The sequence below is a fragment of the Procambarus clarkii genome, chromosome 86 (assembly GCF_040958095.1).
Source record: "Procambarus clarkii isolate CNS0578487 chromosome 86, FALCON_Pclarkii_2.0, whole genome shotgun sequence".
Lineage (NCBI taxonomy): Eukaryota > Metazoa > Arthropoda > Malacostraca > Decapoda > Cambaridae > Procambarus > Procambarus clarkii.
The window spans coordinates 15,023,816-15,046,950 of record NC_091235.1 but is presented as its reverse complement, the minus strand read 5'-3'; the positions used below and the strand labels follow the sequence as shown (position 1 = coordinate 15,046,950).

General features: G+C 44.3%; 1 protein-coding gene across 2 annotated transcripts in view; it reads right to left on the bottom strand.

Moving 5' to 3' along the window:
- The window catches only part of LOC123768314 (transient receptor potential channel pyrexia), a 34,695-nt gene that overhangs the window by 4,804 nt on the left and 6,756 nt on the right, over positions 1–23,135 (bottom strand). The window contains exons 2-3 of one of the 2 annotated variants that reach the window (XM_069317136.1): positions 5,394–5,657; positions 1,573–3,805 (exon numbers count right to left, since the gene is read on the bottom strand). In XM_069317136.1, the coding sequence (XP_069173237.1) occupies positions 1,573–3,516 (1,944 nt within the window). In that variant the 5' untranslated portion in view covers positions 3,517–3,805; positions 5,394–5,657. The remainder of the gene's footprint in view (positions 1–1,572; positions 3,806–5,393; positions 5,658–23,135) is intronic. The other variant, XM_045758780.2, reaches the window with a different exon arrangement.

The window sequence follows — 23,135 nt, the reverse complement described above, 5'->3', positions numbered from 1 at the left end:
ACCCCATGTACACACATTATAATGACCCATGTACACACATTATAATGACCCATGTACACACATTATAATGACCCATGTACACATTATAATGACCCATGTACACACATTATAATGACCCATGTACACACACACACACAATATAATGACCCATGTACACACACATTATAATGTGGCACATATTACAGTGAATACTTCAATATATATTCTTTATAATAGTGAAGAGTGGTATTAATAACATTCTTAATAACAATAACAGTTATGGGTTATGAAGATGGTAAAAATATTTGAGATTCAAAGATAAAACGATACATAATTTAGACAGCTTGCTACATGTAGTCTCCCAGGTTTGATATATTCTTTAGATAATTACTTAGATATAACTATAGTATCGTAGGCTATTATTGGAGTAATTGTTTAAAGTTAATATTAAAATGGCTAAATTATTACTTACACCAACAAACTTTATTATAATTGTGCTATAAATATAGGGTAGTATCCTATTTCAAAGAATATAAACATACGGTGCGATAGCTTTACAAAATATTGGATGTAATAAATGGCTTCCACTAGTGTTCCCAACCGGGCCATGGCTCCCTGCAGGGCCTTTTATTTCCAATATGTAGGGACCCATAAGTTGAGGCAGTGTATAGGTTATGTTACCAGAGGGGGAACCTTTACTGAGTGTAGGGGGCCATTTAACTCCTGGGCGTGATTTTTGAGCCGAATTCTGACTCTCTGCACCTATTTTCATTTTCAAATTACGACTTTTTATACCGAAAATATGCCATTAATAACGACGCTATATGAAAAAGGGGTAATGACCATAAGGAGTTTGGGAACAACTGTTCTAAGTGATTGGGGGCATGTAAACCTATGGCTTACATGACCCCAATCACAGCTCTCGGCTTTGGCATAATTTCCACTAAAATCAGTTGAATAAACTATAGAAGAAAATAGACTTGACTAAAAGTAAAATTATATAGTGGTAGTTAACTATCCCCCTATATAACTATAAAAACTAGCAATATTTTCAAATGGGTGGGGAAGCTTTGAAATGTTAGTAAACTGGTTGAGGGAAATCGTTATCAGTAATAAAATTAGTTATATTCGCCCGTACAAAACAAATTATAACATTAAGAACCAAAATATGCAGTTTATTCAAAACTGGGGCAGGTATTGTACTTTATAAAGTAAAACTTTTGACCCATTTGAAAATATAAGTATTTTTAAAATGCTGCTCCTGCCTACGGGCAATTACTTAGAAAGAGCTCGACACTATGGAAATGTTAAATCATGAGTCTAAAAAGAACAGAATACAGGTGATCGGTAACGAAGAGAAAGGAGCAAGGTATATGTGATTGTAGGACAGTCATTTGTTTTATGGCTAAAAAATACATACATTTCAAAGAATTAAAATTTCAAGGTCAAATAAAAACTGCCTGACTTAACCTAACACGGCTTAGTTTGTTGATTGGGAAGATTTAGGGCCTATTACGTCGTCTAATTTAATTTTACGACAGTAATGTAAAAGCAATATAATTCCAATGTACCAATAAGTGGGTAGATACTAACCAGGGAGGTGATGAGGGCAGTGGCAGGCGTCCTGAAGGTGGGGAGTGAGCGCAGGAGGACGTAGAACCCCAGAGAGAAGGCCACCAACACGAAGACATACATGGCTAGAAACTTCAGCACATTTCTGGCCACGGTAGAGAACATGACGATGTAGACGCCACAGCTGGGGAACTGCCCTGTGAAGAGCATCAGCCTCACCCAGGCCAATATTATGGCAATAGCAGCAACACGCTGCTGCCATATTGCTAGGCAACACATTGCCAGTTCTCCATTGGTTGCTGTTTCATCTGCCGAACCTCCTACCAACAGCTGTGGCACACAGAATACTAAAGCAGCATCTAAGAGATTCCCAAGGTTGTAGATGTATATAAGCGGATTCTGCATCAGTTGGATAACTTCCCGAAAGTCGAGTAAGGCAGAAAAGATGACTAGACACCACCATGTTAGGCCCACCACCCCGGCCTCCTCCCCGGCCCACCGACACACAACAGTTGTACCGTTGCTCCCAGCTGTGTGACGGACCTTAGGCCTTCCTGTAAATGTCTCATTGTTGTCCTTATTAATACTCTCCGGGCAGTTACTGGATGACAGCAGGAAAGCAGTGAGACTCAATACAAAAAGAAAGTAAAATATAACATTAGCAAGAAAGTATTTTCGAACTTTTGACCATTTAAAGTGAAGGAAGGACTTGCAGAGTGAGTGAAGTAGGAGTTGCTTGCGCCCGGCCCACATGATATAATGCAACATAGCTACTTCAGAATCCCTAAGAAGCGGTGGTGGCAACTCTGATTGTGGGTTTAGTGGAGATTGACGGTGAATTTCTCTAAGTTGCTTAGAATTTACCGACAATGGACCAAAATCAAAGTCAAGACGAAGATGAGGAGAGTCGCGGGCAGACGTGTTGGCACACACTGATCTGTTAAGAGCCACAGGTACGAGTGAAGGGAAGCTTTCAACCATCCTCCACATGGCAAACCCGTCTTGTATACAGCTACCTTTAGCTACCAGCTGCTGCACAGCATGCAGGATATAATCTCTAGCTCCTGGACGACCCCACCACATGGTGCGCCGCAAGGCTAGAGATAGACCATTGTAGCCTTCATCATTCTTGGCAGCTACTGAAGCACCGTGCGACAAGAGCAGCTCCAAACATGCTCCGTCGAACTCGTCGTCCACGTAGTTAACCTGTCTCTTAGCTGCCAGGTGCAGAGCTGTGTGGCCCTGGGAGTCCCGGGAGTCTATGTTACACCCAAGCTCAAGCACGGCTGCCACAGCATCCAGAGACCGTGCTCCAAGGACGGAACAGTGTAGCGGCGTACGTCCTTCATTATCTTTTAAATTAACTGTAGCTTTGTAAGCCCCAGCAGCGAGGACTTTGATAAGTTTGGCACTGCCTGCAGTGGCGGCATTGTGTAAGGGCAAACGTCCTTCTCCATCTCTCAGACCACACCGTGCGCCCGCTCTCAGCAGCACCTCTACGACAGCTACCACACTACTGCTCTTGGGGTCTTGCTTATCAGCTCGAGCAGCGTAGTGGAGAGGGGTACTGGCGTGAGTGTCGAGTGGGTCCACATGGGCACCATGAGCAAGGAGGAGTCTTACTGTGGAAAGGTGCCCACCTCCAGCAGCCATGTGTAGTGGTGTAGCCCCTGCAGAGTCCGCTATGCTGACGTTAGCTCCTGCACCCAGTAACTCCGCCACAGCCTCCACGAAGCCATACTCTGAGGCACAGATGAGTGGCGTCTTGTTACCTAGAGCTGGTTCCCGGTGGTTGACTGGAAATCCCTGAAGTAACTGTGCTCGGACTCCTTGAATTTCTCGTGCCTTCAGTGCTTCCAGCAGCGCAATGAAACGTGCATCGGGCTTAGGGCCTCTACTGAGGGGTGTCCCTGGGTTTGAATCATCTACAGAAATATAACGAAATAGAGATTTCCTAACGGCCATGATCACTGCTACTGAGTGCAGCAAAACAAATGGTTACTGACGCATAATTATTGCCAGTAACAGAGAGTGGCAAAGCTTTGCACATAAGTTTCAGTAGTTTTATCTTATTTATCTTTCTTTAAAAGCTAGTCTTTGGTTTATTGCAACATTCACTGTTTGTAGATCAAGTTACAGAAACTTCAGTGATGCATGCCAGTGATCCCAAGTGGCACACATGGTTGACAGCTTAAGTAGTCATCTGCCTGTTCCAATGACGGTGTTGCTGTGGTGACCGTCCTTCAGTCCACAACTGTTGAAACACAAAAGTTATTGAAACATGGGATGGAAACTTCATTTGGACAAGCACATCTCATGATCTGTGGCTCTGTAAACAAAACAAAAGGGTAAGCTGATGAAATACGTTTTAAAATATAGGGTATTCAAATCCAGCACTAAAGTGGTATTATTATAACTACTTCTTATTTAAACGTCATCATTATGGAATCCGAGACCTTGCACTGAACTATATTCGATCATATCTTAATAAGAGACACATCAATATCAATAATATAACCTCCCTTACTTTTCCATTAACAGCTGGAGTCTGTGATTTCTGTGTGAAGTTGGGACGAAAGGTGTAGCACCACTCTGCTCTTCCACCCCAGTGAATATTATTATAATAATAATAATAATATTTTATTCAGGAAAGGTACATACATAGATGCAGAGTTAATGGAACACTTGATATATTGGACGTTTAGCCAAGATTGACCAAGGGCAAGCCGTGTGATTACAATGACCATCTGTAGCCGGTGGCTGAGTGGACAGAACACTGGACGTGTGATCCTGTAGTCCCGGGTTCGATCCCAGGCGCCGGCGAGAAACAATGGGCAGAGTTTCTTTCACCCCTGATGCCCCCTGTTACCTAGCAGTAAATTACATGGCAAATTCCTTGGCATTCTCATTGACCACAAGCTGAATTTCCAGGGACACATTCTAAATATATCAAAAAAAGTTTCAAAAACTGTGGGCATTCTTTCTAAGATCAGATATTATGTACCACGCCCTGCCCTGGTGACTCTCTATTACTCCCTTATCTATCCTTATCTCAACTATGGTATTTGTGCTTGGGGTTCTACTACCCAAAATCACTTACGTCCTCTAATTACCCAACACAAAGCCGCTATTAGAACAATATCCAACTCTGGCCCCAGACATCACTCGGTACCCCTACTCAAATCTCTGAATATGTTAGATATTAAGTCACTGCACATTCTCTCATGTGTATTATACATATATAAAACGCTAAACTATAATGCCAATCCTGATCTTAAAAGCTTCATAGAAGGTTGTAACAGAACCCATGAGCACCACACCAGAAATAAATACAGTTTTGATATTCCTAGAGTACGTCTTAATCAAACTAGAAATGCTCTGCAAATCAAGGGGCCCAGAATGTGGAATGACCTTCCCAACCATGTTAAAGACTGTACCTCTCTCAACCAGTTTAAGATAAAAACTAAACACTACCTAATAAATTCCCTGTAATCTACCTCACTCCTCTATTGTCAACCCATGTCTGTTATTTTCTTTTTTTTTAATCAACACTGTTTGTCAACCTATTGTATTTGTGCTGCTTTTTCAGTCATGTTCCCCCTTTTTTTATCTTTATTTGTATTTGTTCTCAACACTTTTTATTCTTTATGCTCAATTAGTATTAAGTTCTAGATATTAATGTTTTTCTTGCCCGAAACGCATTGCGTAATAGTGGCTTTAGGCATTGTATGTACTAGCTCTATCTATATATCAATCCATTAATGTAACATCACTTGTATGTATATACCTTACCTGAATAAACATCTGAATCTGAATCTGAATCTGAATCTGAATCTAGGTACCTGGGAGTTAGTCAGCTGTCACGGGCTGCTTCCTGGTCGTGGAGGCCTGGTCGAGGACCGGGCCGCGGGGACACTAAGCCCCGAAATTATCTCAAGATAAACTCAAGATAAACTCCTAGATCCCTCTTTTCATCAATCAGGTGCATAGTAGTGTTGGTGATGTGACAATTGTGATGTTCATCATTATGCTCTACATAATACAGGGTCTTGCAGTTGTCAAATTCCTCGCTCATGACGACCGTCTTCCCACACCAGATGGAACACCTTTAAGGAGACAAATGTAGTCTATGTCTTTACATGCCTACTTGGGGGCCTACCAACCCCGGTGCTCTCAATATATAGGCAGGACAACGAAGAGAATGACCTTGCGGTCCAAATCCATCACTCACTGAAAGTTACACAACAGGTGGGAGCAGCAGTAAAAAAAGTTAACCGAACACTTGGAATAATCAAGCGTGTCTTTGACGTTAAGGAAAAGAAGGCAGTGATTCAACTGAATAAATCTCTGGTGCGCCCCCCCCCCCCCCCACCTCGTTTGGATTACTGTATCCAAGCATGGAGATCTCATCTTCAGAAGGACATAGCTGCTCTGGAGAAAGGGCAACGCCGGGCAACAAAAATTATTCCAGAACTAACTCAACTCGCGTCTCAGGAACAGTTGAGGGCCACAGGGCTAACATTTAACACTACACACCAGGTATGACAAAGCGATCTTATTGAAACTGTCAAAATACTGAACAGTTTGGAAGAGGTTGATCTAGACAATTTTTTCAAAAGGTCAGTGAAAAGGTCAATGGCTGATCAGATGTAACACAAACAAAGATCAACGGTTTCAAGTTCAACAAGCCACAGTGTTAGACTGAGAATAGGAAATGCCTTTCCGCCTATAGGGTTATAAACCCACGGAACCGCCTACTCACCGAAGCTGTAAATACCAAAACTATGTTAAATTTTAAAATACAGCTGGAAAAGATCCAGGCAAATAGGGGAGGTCTTTCGACAAGCCGCCGGCTTCCTGTCCTCGTCGAGGCCACTAGTATTAGTGGCTCTCAGGTAAAAAAAATCCATTAAATTTATTCTTTCAAACAGTCAGGGTACAACACTTGATACCCAATTACAGCTGGATGAAAAGGAGCGACCAGTTAAGGCTTGGTGCCCAATCAATCCTCCCTTGACAGGGCTCGATCCCAGACGAAATTGCTGGCGGGTCGAGTATGCAACACCTATAACAGTCACTGTAACTCTTCCATTATATTCAGTTAAACTCGTCTGATCAACGCATAAAAAGAGTCTCGTGTTAATTGATAGCCGACGACGTAGGGATCCCGGTAAGAATTATTCAGGCTGGAATAACAGAGAAGGGATCATAATAAAGCAATTTGTCGACACAGAGGCCGACAAAAATCAAGAATACTCTAACAAATAAAAAGAGGCAACAATGAAGTTTCAAGTTGCCTGGGTACTGACACTCTGTTTGTAAACACAAGATGAGACTTTCCCACACCTCCCAGCTGCACACACAGGCTTGGATCACCTCCTCTATAGGCTCCACACACAGGCTTGGATCACCTCCTCTATAGGCTCCACACACAGGCTTGGATCACCTCCTCTATAGGCTGCACACACAGGCTTGGATCACCTCCTCTATAGGCTCCACACACAGGCTTGGATCACCTCCTCTATAGGCTCCACACACAGGCTTGGATCACCTCCTCTATAGGCTCCACACACAGGCTTGGATCACATAATAGTAAGATTCCTATACAACCTCCCACGAAATTACAGAAAAACCGAGAAGGGAGAATGACAGAAACAACAGGAGCTGCATTACTGTCCCCCGAAGAGTTACGACAGCTTCAGACAATAATGTGTCTTGTGTCTTAATCACAGGTTCAAGTTCAAGTTCATGTTTATTGAGACAAGAAAGAAATACATCTCAAAGGGATAGAGTAACTTAGGCTATTTCTACCCCCCTTAATCATAGGGGAGTTCAACCGTGTTAAGATAAACTGGAAGGATAGTGAACCCTAGGGGGATAGCAAGACATGGAGAGCTAAAGGAATAGACGTGACAATCAGAAACATCGTACGTGAACGTGCCGGTGAGAATGAGTGGTAATGATCAGGCAGCCAGTCAAGACCTGGTGATAGTCACTCAGTGTCAGATATAAAGGACATTTAAGTATGTTATGAAGGAGATGCACTGTCAGGGGCCACAACCAGAGGGAGAAGGCTGGCATACTGAAATTGAAATTGAAATTGAAATAAGTTTATTGAGGTAAAATACACACAAAGGGATGAGGTAGGTCAAGCTATTCTCACCCCGTTCAGTACATCGTGTTAATGCATACATAGACACACATCACAAACAATAAACATATTACCGAACATTCTGAGAGATAAACATATACATTTCCTCCTTTACACAAGTAGTATGGTATCAGACGTACACACAAATACTTTTATGACCTAGGTATACTGTATAGACAGGCATACTGAAGGGAAAGGAATGAATAAGTGAGATACTTTCTCCCAGGTGTCTCACCTTGAGCTCTATTTCAACATGGGGAAATACAGCTCGTAAAGAAGATGCCATAAAAATTTTTGAACATTTCAATAAGTAATGCTGGGAAGCAGCCAACCAATTTATCCCTGTTGAAAGGAAGGATATTGACATTGGACCAACTTAAGGTTTAACCAAGACTGTAAAGAAGCAGAGTGCACCAGCACGAGGTCATGGACAACTGCAAGAACAAAATAACAAGAGAGCAACGACGGGAACCACAGCGCCAGATCTATGGTCTTCTGAGCGAGGACAGCAGAAGGGATAATTGAAAATGCCACTGCAGGTAAACAAGGACATTGCAGGTTGCTTCACAGTCCATATTAGGAGGAAAAGAACAGATGAGAATCAGGTGATGAAACTGAGGCTAGGAGGAACTCATTCACTTAGAAGGACAAAAGTGTGTGTGCAAAACTCAACAAGAGATTCCCGGTGTTGGCTATAGAGCAAGAGCAAGTTTCTGAACTGGGAGATGGAATATCGCCATCAGCATTGACTTGAGCTAACCAGGAATGAAGTGAGAAGCCACTTGCTGGGGCTGGACATGACTAAGGAGCTCGAATCACATAGGATCTTTCCATACTATCCATACGCCGGACTATATAGCACAGGGAAGGGGTCAGGATAAGGATTTGGGATGGGACGGGGGGAAGGAATGGTGCCCAACCACTTAAACGGTCGTGGATTGAACGCCGACCTGGATGAAGCGAGACGGTCGCTCTACCGTCCATCCCAAGTGGTTGGGTGAAGCTGTGGAAGAGACTCCATACACAGCTTCAAATGTAGATATGACAGAGCCCAATAGGCTTTCCTTCCCACACCTCTCGTGGGGTGCCGTGGCCGGCCCCCCTCAGCCACTCGGCGCTCCCACCCACCTCACACACTTGATAACACACTCACACACTTCACCACTATCTCACGCTCTTACACACTTATCTTGTAACATAATTGTCTCTGAAGTAACCAAGGCATAATGTTGGCCTCACAATGTATGCCTGAACTGACACATTAGCTAGACCATATACCGTAGTTATAAAGAGGGTATATAAAGATTACCACTCTGGGCTCCCTACCACCAGTCTTAAAGGTCGTACAAGAGAACTTCAACAAAATTTAATAGATCTGAAACCAAATGAAATTTGCTCTAGCGACTTCATGTATCATCATACGATTCCTTGCGTCATTATACTACTATGCAGGAAGAGACAACTAACAATGGCTCGTCCAGTAAAATTAGACCTACCAAATGTAAACTGTGTCAGCAAAATATCTACATTCCACTATGCAACTGAATGTGTCAAAAATCCTCGAGTTTGGACACAACTCTGTCAATAATGTTTATGACATATCTGTTTATTTTATGTAGACAACTTTTTACCCAAAATCCAAGTTTAATTCAACATATTTTGCCTATTGTAGATAGTGCACACACTGCAAGCTTGCACTCCCTGCAAGTCTATTACTTTTAGTTTGGTGTTGGGCTTACATCCTATCAACCCCAGGATGATCATTAATGACGCTACAAGCAAGTATACTTGAGTCCTGCATACTCAAGCAAGTACTCCAGTTTACTCCAGTCCACGACCTTGTATATATATAATGACAGTAAACTGTCATTATATATATACAAGGGGAAGTGTTATACACCTCTCGACTGTGTGTGTGTCGTCTGCTATTTGTCCATCTGGTGGCCACCCGCAGCATCGTCAGGTACAGTTCTGTAATTAGAGCAGTACTCTAGTGCCTTGTACATCACACGGTACTTTGTTCTCGGTCCACGATCCAGCGACTGGTCCCGCTGATAAAGCGGCCCGTCCCAGCCAGACTGTTCGGTCGGCGGTGCACTGATGTGGGAAGAGAGGACAGAGGTGTGGTGCACTTAGCGAAGTGTGCGATCGAATTTTTGAATTTTTTTCGAGATCCTCCACACACGAGAAATGGAGCACAATATTCTCCCTTTCTTGACCATGGTCGATAGGTATAATGACGGTGCCTTCTTTTAGGATCTTCAAGACGTCGCTTTTGGTGAAAGTCATGCCGTCTTTGGGCGAGTCCTGACTTTTAGGCGTTTGTGGCGCATTGTTGTTAAAACCCGCTCAACGGGTCGCAGTGGCGATGGATGTCTTGTGAAGTTACTCAGGCTTGCTGGTGTGGACCGGATGTGGTACTGTATTTTGTTGTTTTAGATTCAGCTACTCAGAACGAAATGTCCATGTAGCACGGGCTATGGTGAGTCCGTAATTGTTGTTGTTGTTGTTGTTGATTACGGGCGACGACGATCGTGGGATCGGATGCGCCCCGGCCAACCCAAGAAGGGTTAATCGCGAAGCCCGGAAAGGTGAAACGCCAAGCATAATCGCATAACGAGTAATGCCAATCACTGGAAACCAATATGCCTCGCGGCAAAGAAAGGCAGATGATTGAGGAGCCCCAGGAGTCCCTCAGGGTGACGAGCACCGACCTCGCCCCATACAGAGAACGCTAGGTAGCAAAATTAAAAACTCGGCCACCAATTAAAACGCAAAAGTCATCCAGTGTCCCCCGGCAGAGCAGAAGCCAGCCGCCCACCACGGCTGAGGGAACACCAGGAGCCCACCAAGACCCGCCAACCCCCGGCACCTCTCGGCCAAGCCGGCCCCCGAACACCGTCAATCCACCAGGAGGACCAGCCAGAACACGTCAAAAAAAATCTACCAACAATCCCGTGACCCAGGGCGATATGTGCGCCAGGCGTCGTACAACCGGACCGTTGAATAGGGATGCCAAACGGCAGGAGCAAAGCCAAAACGCGAAAACAGGACGTGATCTAGCTGTTCACTTGAGACAGTTAAGCAAGTCCCAGCTATGTCTGGGTACAAGTGACAGGATGAACAACCCAGCGGGTTTTCTTCCTATTGGGGAGTGTTGTACATGCTGCTGTGGCGGTATGTCCACTCACAGGATGAGTGGCGCTGCCCAATAAACTCGCCCCTAGAGGCAAAATTAAAAAAAAAAAAATCTGGCGTCTCCCAGGCGGAGGAGGACGTCCGCTAGTCGTCAAGGTTGAACCAGGAGTCCGCCCGTAATTGAGTTCGGTTATTCGCAATAATCTTGTTACTGTGATATTTGGGTCAAAGGTTTAAATGGAGGTGGGGTTTCCTCATTTTCCACAGTTTCTTTTTCGCTTCTGTTTTAGCATACTGGTTTTAGTCTTGTTTTAATAACATTATCTTAGTGGCGGATATAGACGCATAGTGTTCACTAGTGTGTCCCATTCTTCAACTGCTCTTCTTGTGGGAACAGTGTTTGTTGTTGTTGTTGTTTTAGATTCAGCTAGTGGGAACTAAAAGTTCCAAGTAGCACAGGCTATGGTGAGCCCTCAGTGGACTTACCTGGCACAGGAGCGGGACTGTAACTGGGGACAGTGCTGTTGTTGTTTGTTTTAGATTCAGATACTCGGAACAAAAAGTTCCGAGTGTTCGTTACTCATCCTGTGTCCACTCACAGGATGAGTGACGCTGCCCAATACTGTCACTATACCGGTGTGTCCACTCACAGGATGAGTGACGCTGCCCAATATACTCATACTTTGGAGTAAAAAACAAAAAATAACATGGGACTCAAGGTGGGTGTTGTGGTGAGGAGCGCGCCTCACTCCTCTTGATACTGGCACAGTGCCACCATTGTCCCCTCACCCGGCACTGTCCCCTCACCCGGCACTGTCCCATCACCCAACAGTCCCCTCACCCAACAATGTCCCCTCACCCAACACTTTCCCCTCACCCAACAATGTCCCCTCACCCAACACTTTCCCCTCACCCAACAATGTCCCCTCACCCAACACTTTCCCCTCACCCAGCACGGCCCCCTTATTCTACTGGACAATTTTCTTAGAGAATGTTACTAAACACTTCAATAAGAACAATTCTGTGATTCTCCTGCTAATGGAACACCTATATCAATTTCTACCACTGGTCCACTACAGGCGGTCTTTGCAAGCATGTCAACAGTATCATGCATCAAGAGGCCAATATATGATGGTATCCAAAGGAATTTAATTTTAAAGCTATTTTCTTTAACAGTTAAAACATTCACTCTAAGATCACTGATTAATTTCTGGGTGGTACTACTATGGGGGTTCAGTGTGAGGAGTGCACTTCGCAACATTGCATATGTTTTTAAAAAGTTTACTGACAAGGAATATGAGAGCAATATCAGTTTAAGTCGTACTAACCCAATCATTGATGCATTGCATTGCTGTATGAGCGAGAGAAAATTTTTAAAATATATTATATGCACATCCGGTACATCTTCCACCTTCTTCTACATTATTATTTTTTAAACAAGCTTAGGTAACAGCCTGGTTGTTCAGTCCGGCAACCAGGAGGTCTGGTCGACGACCGGGCCGCGGGGACGCTAAGCCCCGGAAGCACCTCAAGGGGGTATACACAGTAAAAGTATGCTGCTGCCCTATTCTGTATGAAAGATTACACAGTTAGATAAAACACGAACTATAAGTTCATCCAATATCCCTATCTCACAGGATGGTCGGTCATACACGGAATCAGGAGAGAACATGCAATGTAAGGCCTACTAGCCTCTACTAGTACACTCTAGGTACAGCACAAGAATATCTTCCAATGTTCCTGAGTGTATGAAGTAATTACAGAGCTTAAAGTGCCTCATACCATTTGGTCTCAAGTCACTTGGAGTGACTCTCCTACAAAGCCATCAATATAGCACTGATACACATCGTTACCCATAACCTGAGTACTCTCAGTGATGCTGCAGTGTTAACTGTTGTATAATGTAGAGTGAACACTATCTTTCTTGCGTGTATTAATAAAATAAAATGATAGATCACAGTTATCCCGTGGATTAATTGGTTGATTAATCATTAACTAAGTTGAGGACATGCAGGCGATGAGTCGCAATAACGTGGCTAAAGTAAGTTGACCAGACCACACACTAGAAGGTGAAGGGACGACGACGTTTCGGTCCGTCCTGGACCATTCTCATGTCAATTGTGACTGTCGGACATTCTGAAGTCGGACAATCGAGAATGGTCCAGGACGGAGCGAAACGTCGTCATCGCTTCACTTTCTAGTGTGTGGTCTGGTCAACATTTAACTCTGCTCTCATATTAACTATTCTCGTGGACTCTGGAGCCCCAAGGATGAGACGCATTGCTTCATTCTGCAAAGTTCGAGGGAGCTCAGCTCTTTGTATAGTGTGATAAATGGAGCATTGTAGTCAATCATAGTCCGGATATATGATATATAGAACATTCTAGCAAGTCTCACGTTAATTCCATGATTGACGCCAACAAGGACCCGCAAGGGTCCAGGGCGCCTGACAGCTGAGTGGACAGCGCTTCGGATTCGTAGTCCTGAGGTTCCGAGTTCGATCCTCGGTGGAGGCGGAGACAAATAGGCAAAAAGTTTCTTTCACCCTGATGTCCCTGTCACCTAGTAGTAAATAGGTACCTGGGAGTTAGACAGCTGCTACGGGCTGCTTCCTGGGGATATGTAACAAAAAGGAGGCCTAGCCGAGGACTGGGCCGCGGGGATACTAAGCCCCGAAATCGTCTCAAGATAACTTCAAGGGCTCTAATCTCTCCCAGAGTCTCCTCTTAAGAGAAGGAGGCAACCTGTCCGCTTATAAATTTCGTCCGAATTTGACCATTTACCCGTATGGCCGAAAATGGACGTAATTTAAAAATGACAAATAATTTAAAATAAAATTTGGATTAGTTTTCCAAAACAGCAAGTCCTATGGTAGGTTAGGAGGCCAGGAAGTTCTCCTAAGGTTTCAACACCTTAAGAACTGAAAGCGACGTTATTTGTAAGAGGGACGAGTCCCCATTAACGACCCGGGGAGAGTTAATGGGGACACTATGGTAAGTCTCGCAGTTCTCAGCTGCTCGACCATCTATGTGATAATTGGCTGGTGGAATAATTCATGGAATGAGAGCGTTAGTTTATTTGTGCAAAGATAAGGAGTCCACGTGTGCACCTCACACTCTTAGTGTGAGTGGTAGTTCATTGTGCACCTCACACTCTTAGTGTGAGTGGTAGTTCATTGTGCACCTCACACTCTTAGTGTGAGTGGTAGTTCATTGTGTACCTCACACTCTTAGTGTGAGTGGTAGTTCATTGTGCACCTCACACTCTTAGTGTGAGTGGTAGTTCATTGTGCACCTCACACTCTTAGTGTGAGTGGTAGTTCATTGTGCACCTCACACTCTTAGTGTGAGTGGTCGTGCAAATATGATTACAGAGGGCACAAAAGGTTTTAATCAGACCTAAGGTGATATTTTTTACATTGTGAATTGCAAACGTCTTTCACAGAAACTACTTTGCATTAACCTTTGTACTGTATTGTATTGTATTATCTCAACTATAATACAAATAAATAAATATTGTATAATCATACAATAAAGGTAGATCTTGTTAACTGGTTCGGATCGTCGACTTCCTATAGCGTCACCTGCCAGTTAGTTTCGTCTAATATCATTTTAAATTATATTATTTCAGAGTTAAAATATGTTTTTTCATGTTTTATATTCAGCACCAACATTATAGTGAGTAAATATGGCATAGTTCTTCATTATTTACGTAATGCTAGGAAGCTTTAGGTAGTGAGACGGTCCTTTCTTAACTATAAACATTGATTATCATGACTGATTACAGAGATGAGTGCCATTCCTTGTTCGGTAAACTTTGGTATGGATGGTGGGAATACTTCCTCTTCACTACCTTACTATCTACCTCTTTCTATCTTCTATCTAATATTCTCACATTGTAACCCTCTCTACTTATTACACTCTTCTTCTTCTACCCTCCGCTCCTGTGACAGGTAAGTCCACCACGGGCTCACCATAGTCCGTGCTACTTGCCCCCGTCCTGTGCCAGGTAAGTCCACCACGGGCTCACCATAGTCCGTGCCACTTGCCCTGTAACACTGTAAAAGTGTTTGGGTTAGTTTATTTAAAATATATATAGAATATGAGTCACAGACAGGGATTTGGAAAGGCGCCAGTTGTCTGCCTGAGATCTCACACCTCAAAGCGTTAATGACCTCAAGTGACCTGAGGTCAGATCATGAGAATTTCACCTTGCTTCCGCTAAGCTCTTAATTGTAGGCTGGTAGCCTTCAAACAAGCCGACGTTTAAGGAGTGGCTTGGTAGTGCCGGAGGCTATCTACTTGTGGGCGGAGTTAGCTACTAGGTTCCCCAATATAAACTCGGAGAGCTATCCAGCAGAAAGCATTAACGAGACAGAACAGCACACGAGCCAGCAGAGAGAGAAGACAGCCCTACCAGGAAGGCTGTCGGCCGGCAGGGCGGGAGTCTCTGTCAACTACAGACCCCCCCCCCCCCCTCTCTATTCAACTTAGACTCAGTCCTCGGTGAGTGAACATTAAGGTGACTTGGTCGTGTTTACATATGTTGTGTGATGATCAGGGGCAGTCAAGTTGTAGGGTTCTCGAATTCTTGGATGATGACTCTCTTTAACATTTTAATTGAATTGCTAAATTATGATACTTCATGTGAAATATAATTATGAATTTATTATTTAAATTGTGTTTAACTTTGTTCCCTAGAGCTTTGAGTTGAGGTGAGAAAGCCTCTGTGGTTACTGTTTTCATGGTTTAGAATGAGTACATGATAAAGATGGGAACTACTAATAATGATCTCTTGATAACATCCTTTGAGAATTTTGTGATACAGGCAAGTTCCATTCCTTGTCTTGTAGGTAATGATCATGAATGGATGGTGGCAGCATTTCGTCTTCTACTATCTACTCTTCTACTTCTACTATCTACTCTTTTACTTCTACCTATCTACACCTCTCCCTCCAGCCTTCTCTAAACTCTCACTTTCAACTAATGACCCTTCTCGCTCCTCCCACCTCTCTGCCTCTCACCCCAAACCCTCACTAATTACTTCACTATTCATTTCTTTCCTTTCGTTTTCACTTATACGTTTGTGGCAATGATTCTGTATTCTAGAGTTCTCTCTAGAGTTTCGGGTAGCTGATCAAGTTACGGCGCCTTGTAGTCTTAGCACCTAGGTAGTCAAATACCTAGGTTACAAGGTGTTGAACGAGAGAGGTTGCCTTAGGAACTCTGGGAGTGCTCTAGAATAGTTAGCTAACTGGGGACGGGATAACGGACTAGAGAGAGCTGTTTCCCCCGGCCTCGTTAGTTAACTGGGGGGTGGAATAATGGACAAGATAGAGCTATTTCCCCCACCCCCCGTTACAATGATGGCAGCGGTGTTGAACAATGTTTAAGGTATTGGTGTTCTTTTAACATTGTTCAGTCCCACGTGTCTTTTTGCCGCTCAGGCGCTATCAGGGAGATCTTGACAGGTGTTTAATATTCGCGAGTTAGCGAACTTTTTTCAGGTTAGGAGATTGTGATTCTCTGGTGTTGTGGTTTAGTGATTTTGTGAGTTTTGTGGTGTTCAGGGAATGTTCACCAGAACTTGCGTGTGTAGTGATTAATGTTAGTAATAAGATTTGGCGATTTGGGAACTTAGCGGTGTTGGTAGTGCAGGTCAGCTGAGTGTGACAGGTGACCTCGCATGTCCCACGGGGACACCCAGCCACCGCTGGTCTCCAGGTCAGACGGGAGTGGCAGGTGTAGTTCTTAAGTAGAATTTAGTAGTGGTTCTGCTCAGATTATTGCGATCGACTGTTTTACTCCATTTGAACGCAATAACCCGAGGTGTACTGGTCTTGTACAGCATGCTAGGGGGAGCCTTAGTATGTCAGTAGACTTCACGTTGGGGACGCTCGACGTTAGATAGTCTGGTCACAGGGGTGGCAACAGTTTGGGGTTGTTGACCGGCGGAGATGCTAGGGAGACACTCTGGGTCACGTAGGTGGCTGTAGGTTAAGGGTGGGAGTAACGTTTAATTATGTACTTAAGATTAGGAACGGTATAGTTAAGTTAGGCTAGTGTTTGGTCTATTAGTTTTGATATTTATTGTGGAGATTGGTTTAGTGACAAATTAAGTAGTGATGACCTTATTCTCTCTTCTCTAACTTTACTCTGTTACTGTTTTATGTTCCACCAAGTCAATATCATTCAGAGTTAATTGAATTATTAAAAATTGAAGTGTAGTTGTTGCCAGGAGGAGAGCGGTATGATAGGACTGTGTAACCCTATACAAACGACAGGGTCACACAAACATCTTGGGAACACGTATTGTCGCCTTTCTGTTCATTTCACAGGTGGGAGCCAGAAGAGAGGAGAGACGCACATACAGAAGAGGGAGACGGCTGCCTTATACCACACTCACGGCTGTTCCTCACCACCACGACGACCAGCCCCTACCTGGATGTCAGGGCCACCACCACCACCACCACCCCAGGGGACCCCAAGATGCAGCCCTCTCGGTCGGTCAACATTGGTCTACCCAGTGGACCCCAAGACGGACGGACCCCAGTGGACCCCAAGACTGACGGACCCCCAGTGGACCCCAGGTCGTTCTGCAGACGACCCCAGACGACCCAGTAATGATGGAAGAGGAGCAACAACGACTCCAGTCTGTCCCACCAACATCGGTCTACCCAGGATGGACCCCAGGACGGACAGACCCCCAATGGACCCCAGGTCGCTTGTCAAAGACCCATGGGAGGAGGAAGAGAGAAGAAAGAAGAAAGAAGAGAGAAGAAAGAAGAGAGAAGAAAGAAGAGAGAAGAAAGAAGAAGATAAGCCAAGCTGAGACACGATACCTAGTGTCCCTTGCTGGTGTCAGCATTATTGCATGGAGCGTAATTGCAAGACAGGATCGTTTGCCTTGACTGGCCGCCCCTCCTACAAGCATGTTGCTCTGTTGAGTGATTCTTCCTGTGTCATGCGGACTTGATGTGGCTGTCAGAAGTAGCTCTCTGAAGGAGGCGTGCTGGAGCAACAGGGAGGAAGAAGAGTAGGATGGGATTTCTACTGTTGGCAACTATATGAAGGTCTCGAAACTTGTAGTCCCTATAGCTGTGAAGAACCCCAATATACGTCTCTCATGGTGACTGACGTAGGGCCAATTACAGATCAGCTGGGACAACCGAATTCCACGGTCCTGTGCTCAGTTCAAGTAGTAACGGCTTTCGGGTTGACCAAGTGTTGTTGTGCGTTAACGACGGAGAAGCGACGGAGGCAGTTGTGTTGAAGAAATGTGGTACAGGATTATCTACAAGACCAAGCAGTGACGTCGCCCAGCCAGAGACAATGGACGTCTGTCTACATATTTCATTTTTTAGAGTAGGATGATGTATATTTGTTTAGCTAGGATGTATTTTTTTTTTCGTTAATAAAGTTGTTGCACACAGCTAGCTTGCTTTAGCAGTGTTGCAAAAACTTTATTTCGGGGAGAAGGGGAGATGTAACACTGTAAAAGTGTTTGGGTTAGTTTATTTAAAATATATATAGAATATGAGTCACAGACAGGGATTTGGAAAGGCGCCAGTTGTCTGCCTGAGATCTCACACCTCAAAGCGTTAATGACCTCAAGTGACCTGAGGTCAGATCATGAGAATTTCACCTTGCTTCCGCTAAGCTCTTAATTGTAGGCTGGTAGCCTTCAAACAAGCCGACGTTTAAGGAGTGGCTTGGTAGTGCCGGAGGCTATCTACTTGTGGGCGGAGTTAGCTACTAGGTTCCCCAATATAAACTCGGAGAGCTATCCAGCAGAAAGCATTAACGAGACAGAACAGCACACGAGCCAGCAGAGAGAGAAGACAGCCCTACCAGGAAGGCTGTCGGCCGGCAGGGCGGGAGTCTCTGTCAACTACAGACCCCCCCCCCCCCCCTCTCTATTCAACTTAGACTCAGTCCTCGGTGAGTGAACATTAAGGTGACTTGGTCGTGTTTACATATGTTGTGTGATGATCAGGGGCAGTCAAGTTGTAGGGTTCTCGAATTCTTGGATGATGACTCTCTTTAACATTTTAATTGAATTGCTAAATTATGATACTTCATGTGAAATATAATTATGAATTTATTATTTAAATTGTGTTTAACTTTGTTCCCTAGAGCTTTGAGTTGAGGTGAGAAAGCCTCTGTGGTTACTGTTTTCATGGTTTAGAATGAGTACATGATAAAGATGGGAACTACTAATAATGATCTCTTGATAACATCCTTTGAGAATTTTGTGATACAGGCAAGTTCCATTCCTTGTCTTGTAGGTAATGATCATGAATGGATGGTGGCAGCATTTCGTCTTCTACTATCTACTCTTCTACTTCTACTATCTACTCTTTTACTTCTACCTATCTACACCTCTCCCTCCAGCCTTCTCTAAACTCTCACTTTCAACTAATGACCCTTCTCGCTCCTCCCACCTCTCTGCCTCTCACCCCAAACCCTCACTAATTACTTCACTATTCATTTCTTTCCTTTCGTTTTCACTTATACGTTTGTGGCAATGATTCTGTATTCTAGAGTTCTCTCTAGAGTTTCGGGTAGCTGATCAAGTTACGGCGCCTTGTAGTCTTAGCACCTAGGTAGTCAAATACCTAGGTTACAAGGTGTTGAACGAGAGAGGTTGCCTTAGGAACTCTGGGAGTGCTCTAGAATAGTTAGCTAACTGGGGACGGGATAACGGACAAGAGAGAGCTGTTTCCCCCGGCCTCGTTAGTTAACTGGGGGGGGTGGAATAATGGACAAGATAGAGCTATTTCCCCCACCCCCCGTTACAGCCCCCCTCCTGTGCCAGGTAAGTTACGGGCTCACCATAGCCCGTGCTACTTGGAACTGGTTTCGAGTAGCTGAATCTATAACAACAACTTCTTCTACCCCCTCTGTTTCTCTTATTAACTCTACCCTTCATACCATCTTCTATCTCTCCTCTACACTCTCCCTTTCACCTCACTCCTCCTCCATTCTCCCTCACTCTCCACCCTCTCATCTTTCACCTCCCTCCTCCACTTTCCACATTCACGACCAAAGACCACATTCATCCCAAACATCCACCACTTACGGGCTACTCATGCCCGTGCCACCTCTTGTGGGGCTTAATCTTCATCAATCATCCACTGTCCATCTCCCTCTTCCTACCGCTATGTTGTTCTTCATATCTCTCTCTCTCTCTCTCTCTCTCTCTCTCTCTCTCTCTCTCTCTCTCTCTCTCTCTCTCTCTCTCTCTCGACATATGACATATTCGTTACATCACAACAAGTGAGAGGTAGAACAATCTAGGTCGTTTCGGACACGAGACGATTCGACTAAGTTAGCCACCAGCACACATAGTGTTTCGGGCAGGTCCTTAATCCTAATTTTCCCCGGAATACGACCCGCCAAGTCGTTTAGCAACCAGGAACCCATTTTACTGCTGGGTGAACAGGGGTGAACATAACAATATCTGCCTTGAGAGATAAGCACGGTACAGCATGATTGTACCGGGTACCTTTGTTAATGCCAGTAATGAGGAAAAGGGAGTTGGAAATAATTAAACTGTCTACAACAGTGTCTTCAGTAGTCTAGAGTGCTGCGGGAGTGGCCAACAGTTCAAGGCGGACGCCCTGCTACTAAGTCCACTACGGGTTCACCATAGCCCGTGCTGCTTGAAATTTTGTGTTCCCAGTTGCTGAATCTAAAACAGCCGACTACTGACTCTTAGGCAGGCCCGTCCGTGTATAGGGTCTCAGTAATGCTTTCACTTTGTATATTGTGCTCAAGGGTATTTAATTTAGCAGCAAGGTGCGATTAGTTTCTTGGTGGGATATTTAGGCATCACCTCCCCTGCCCGTCGATATGGACAGGAAGCCGACGGCTTGTGAAATGTCCCCCCATTTATTCTGGGGATTTTTTCGAACTGGATTTTGAATTGCAGTAATGTACTGACATTTACGACTTCGGCGGGTAGGCGGTTCCATGTGTTTATAACCCTGTGGGTGAAAAAGCCTCTCCTGAACAAATGTGTGTGTACTGAAGCCTCTCCTGAACAAATGTGTGTGTACTGAAGCCTCTCCTGAACAAATGTGTGTGTACTGAAGCCTCTCCTGAACAAATGTGTGTGTACTGAAGCCTCTCCTGAACAAATGTGTGTGTACTGAAGCCTCTCCTGAACAAATGTGTGTGTACTGAAGCATCTCCTGAACAAATGTGTGTGTACTGAAGCCTCTCCTGAACAAATGTGTGTGTACTGAAGCCTCTCCTGAACAAATGTGTGTGTACTGAAGCCTCTCCTGAACAAATGTGTGTGTACTGAAGCCTCTCCTGAACAAATGTGTGTGTACTGAAGCCTCTCCTGAACAAATGTGTGTGTACTGAAGCCTCTCCTGAACAAATGTGTGTGTACTGAAGCCTCTCCTGAACAAATGTGTGTGTACTGAAGCATCTCCTGAACAAATGTGTGTGTACTGAAGCCTCTCCTGAACAAATGTGTGTGTACTGAAGCATCTCCTGAACAAATGTGTGTGTACTGAAGCCTCTCCTGAACAAATGTGTGTGTACTGAAGCCTCTCCTGAACAAATGTGTGTGTACTGAAGCCTCTCCTGAACAAATGTGTGTGTACTGAAGCCTCTCCTGAACAAATCTGTGTGTACTGAAGCCTCTCCTGAACAAATGTGTGTGTACTGAAGCCTCTCCTGAACAAATGTGTGTGTGTTGAAGCATCTCCTGAACAAATCTGTGTGTACTGAAGCCTCTCCTGAACAAATGTGTGTGTATTGAAGCCTCTCCTGAACAAATGTGTGTGTATTGAAGCCTCTCCTGAACAAATGTGTGTGTATTGAAGCATCTCCTGAACAAATCTGTGTGTATTGAAGCCTCTCCTGAACAAATGTGTGTGTACTGAAGCCTCTCCTGAACAAATGTGTGTGTATTGAAGCCTCTCCTGAACAAATGTGTGTGTATTGAAGCCTCTCCTGAACAAATGTGTGTGTACTGAAGCCTCTCCTGAACAAATGTGTGTGTACTGAAGCATCTCCTGAACAAATGTGTGTATTGAAGCCTCTCCTGAACAAATGTGTGTGTATTGAAGCCTCTCCTGAACAAATGTGTGTGTATTGAAGCCTCTCCTGAACAAATGTGTGTGTACTGAAGCCTCTCCTGAACAAATGTGTGTGTATTGAAGCCTCTCCTGAACAAATCTGTGTGTATTGAAGCCTCTCCTGAACAAATCTGTGTGTATTGAAGCCTCTCCTGATCAAATGTGTGTGTATTGAAGCCTCTCCTGAACAAATGTGTGTGTATTGAAGCCTCTCCTGAACAAATGTGTGTGTACTGAAGCCTCTCCTGAACAAATGTGTGTGTACTGAAGCCTCTCCTGAACAAATGTGTGTGTACTGAAGCCTCTCCTGAACAAATGTGTGTGTACTGAAGCCTCTCCTGTTTTCTATGCTACATTGTGGCGTGTTGAGCTTGAATAAGTTGAAGCTGTTGCCGCAGCTGTTGAAGATACAAATGAATGGTATTATTGTATCATTCAACAACAATAATACATTGTTATTGAATGTATTACGTGTGACCTTTTAAAGAAGTACCACATCTTCTCACCCTTCTTGACCTTATCTTGAGATGATTTCGGGGACTTTTTTGTTACACATCCCCAGGAAGCAGCCCGTGGCAGCTGTCTAACTCCCAGGTACCTATTTACTGTCAGGTAACAGGGGCATCAGGGTGAAAGAAATATTTTTGTCCATTTGTTTCCGCCTCCACCGGGGATCGAACTCGGAACCTCGGCACTACGAATCCGAAGCGCTGTCCACTCACCTGTCAGGCGTCCTTGCACAGTTTTTGCAACTATCTTAATACCAGTGGTTGTTCTTGGACTCCTCCCTCAGTAACTGTACTTCCATTGTGTGTCTTCTAAATGTGAATATTACACACTAACAATATATATTAAGGGAAGGGAAGGGAACTATCAGGGGGAGAGCGCCAAGCCATTACGACTATATAGCACTGGGAAGGGGGCAGGATAAGGATTTGGGATGGGACGGGGGGGGGAGAGGAATGGTGCCCAACCACTTGAACGGTCGGGGATTGAACGCCGACCTGCATGAAGCGAGACCGTGGCTCTACCGCCCAGCCCAAGTGGTTGGGTGAGGAATATATTAAGAACATATTAAAAATAGAATCTCTGTAATACAGTCTTGTTCGTTCGTACGTGAGTGACTGCCAAATATAACTCTGAAGGCTTCATTTTGCAGTTCACCGAGTCTATCATGCTCTTGTTAATATAAGACCAGGG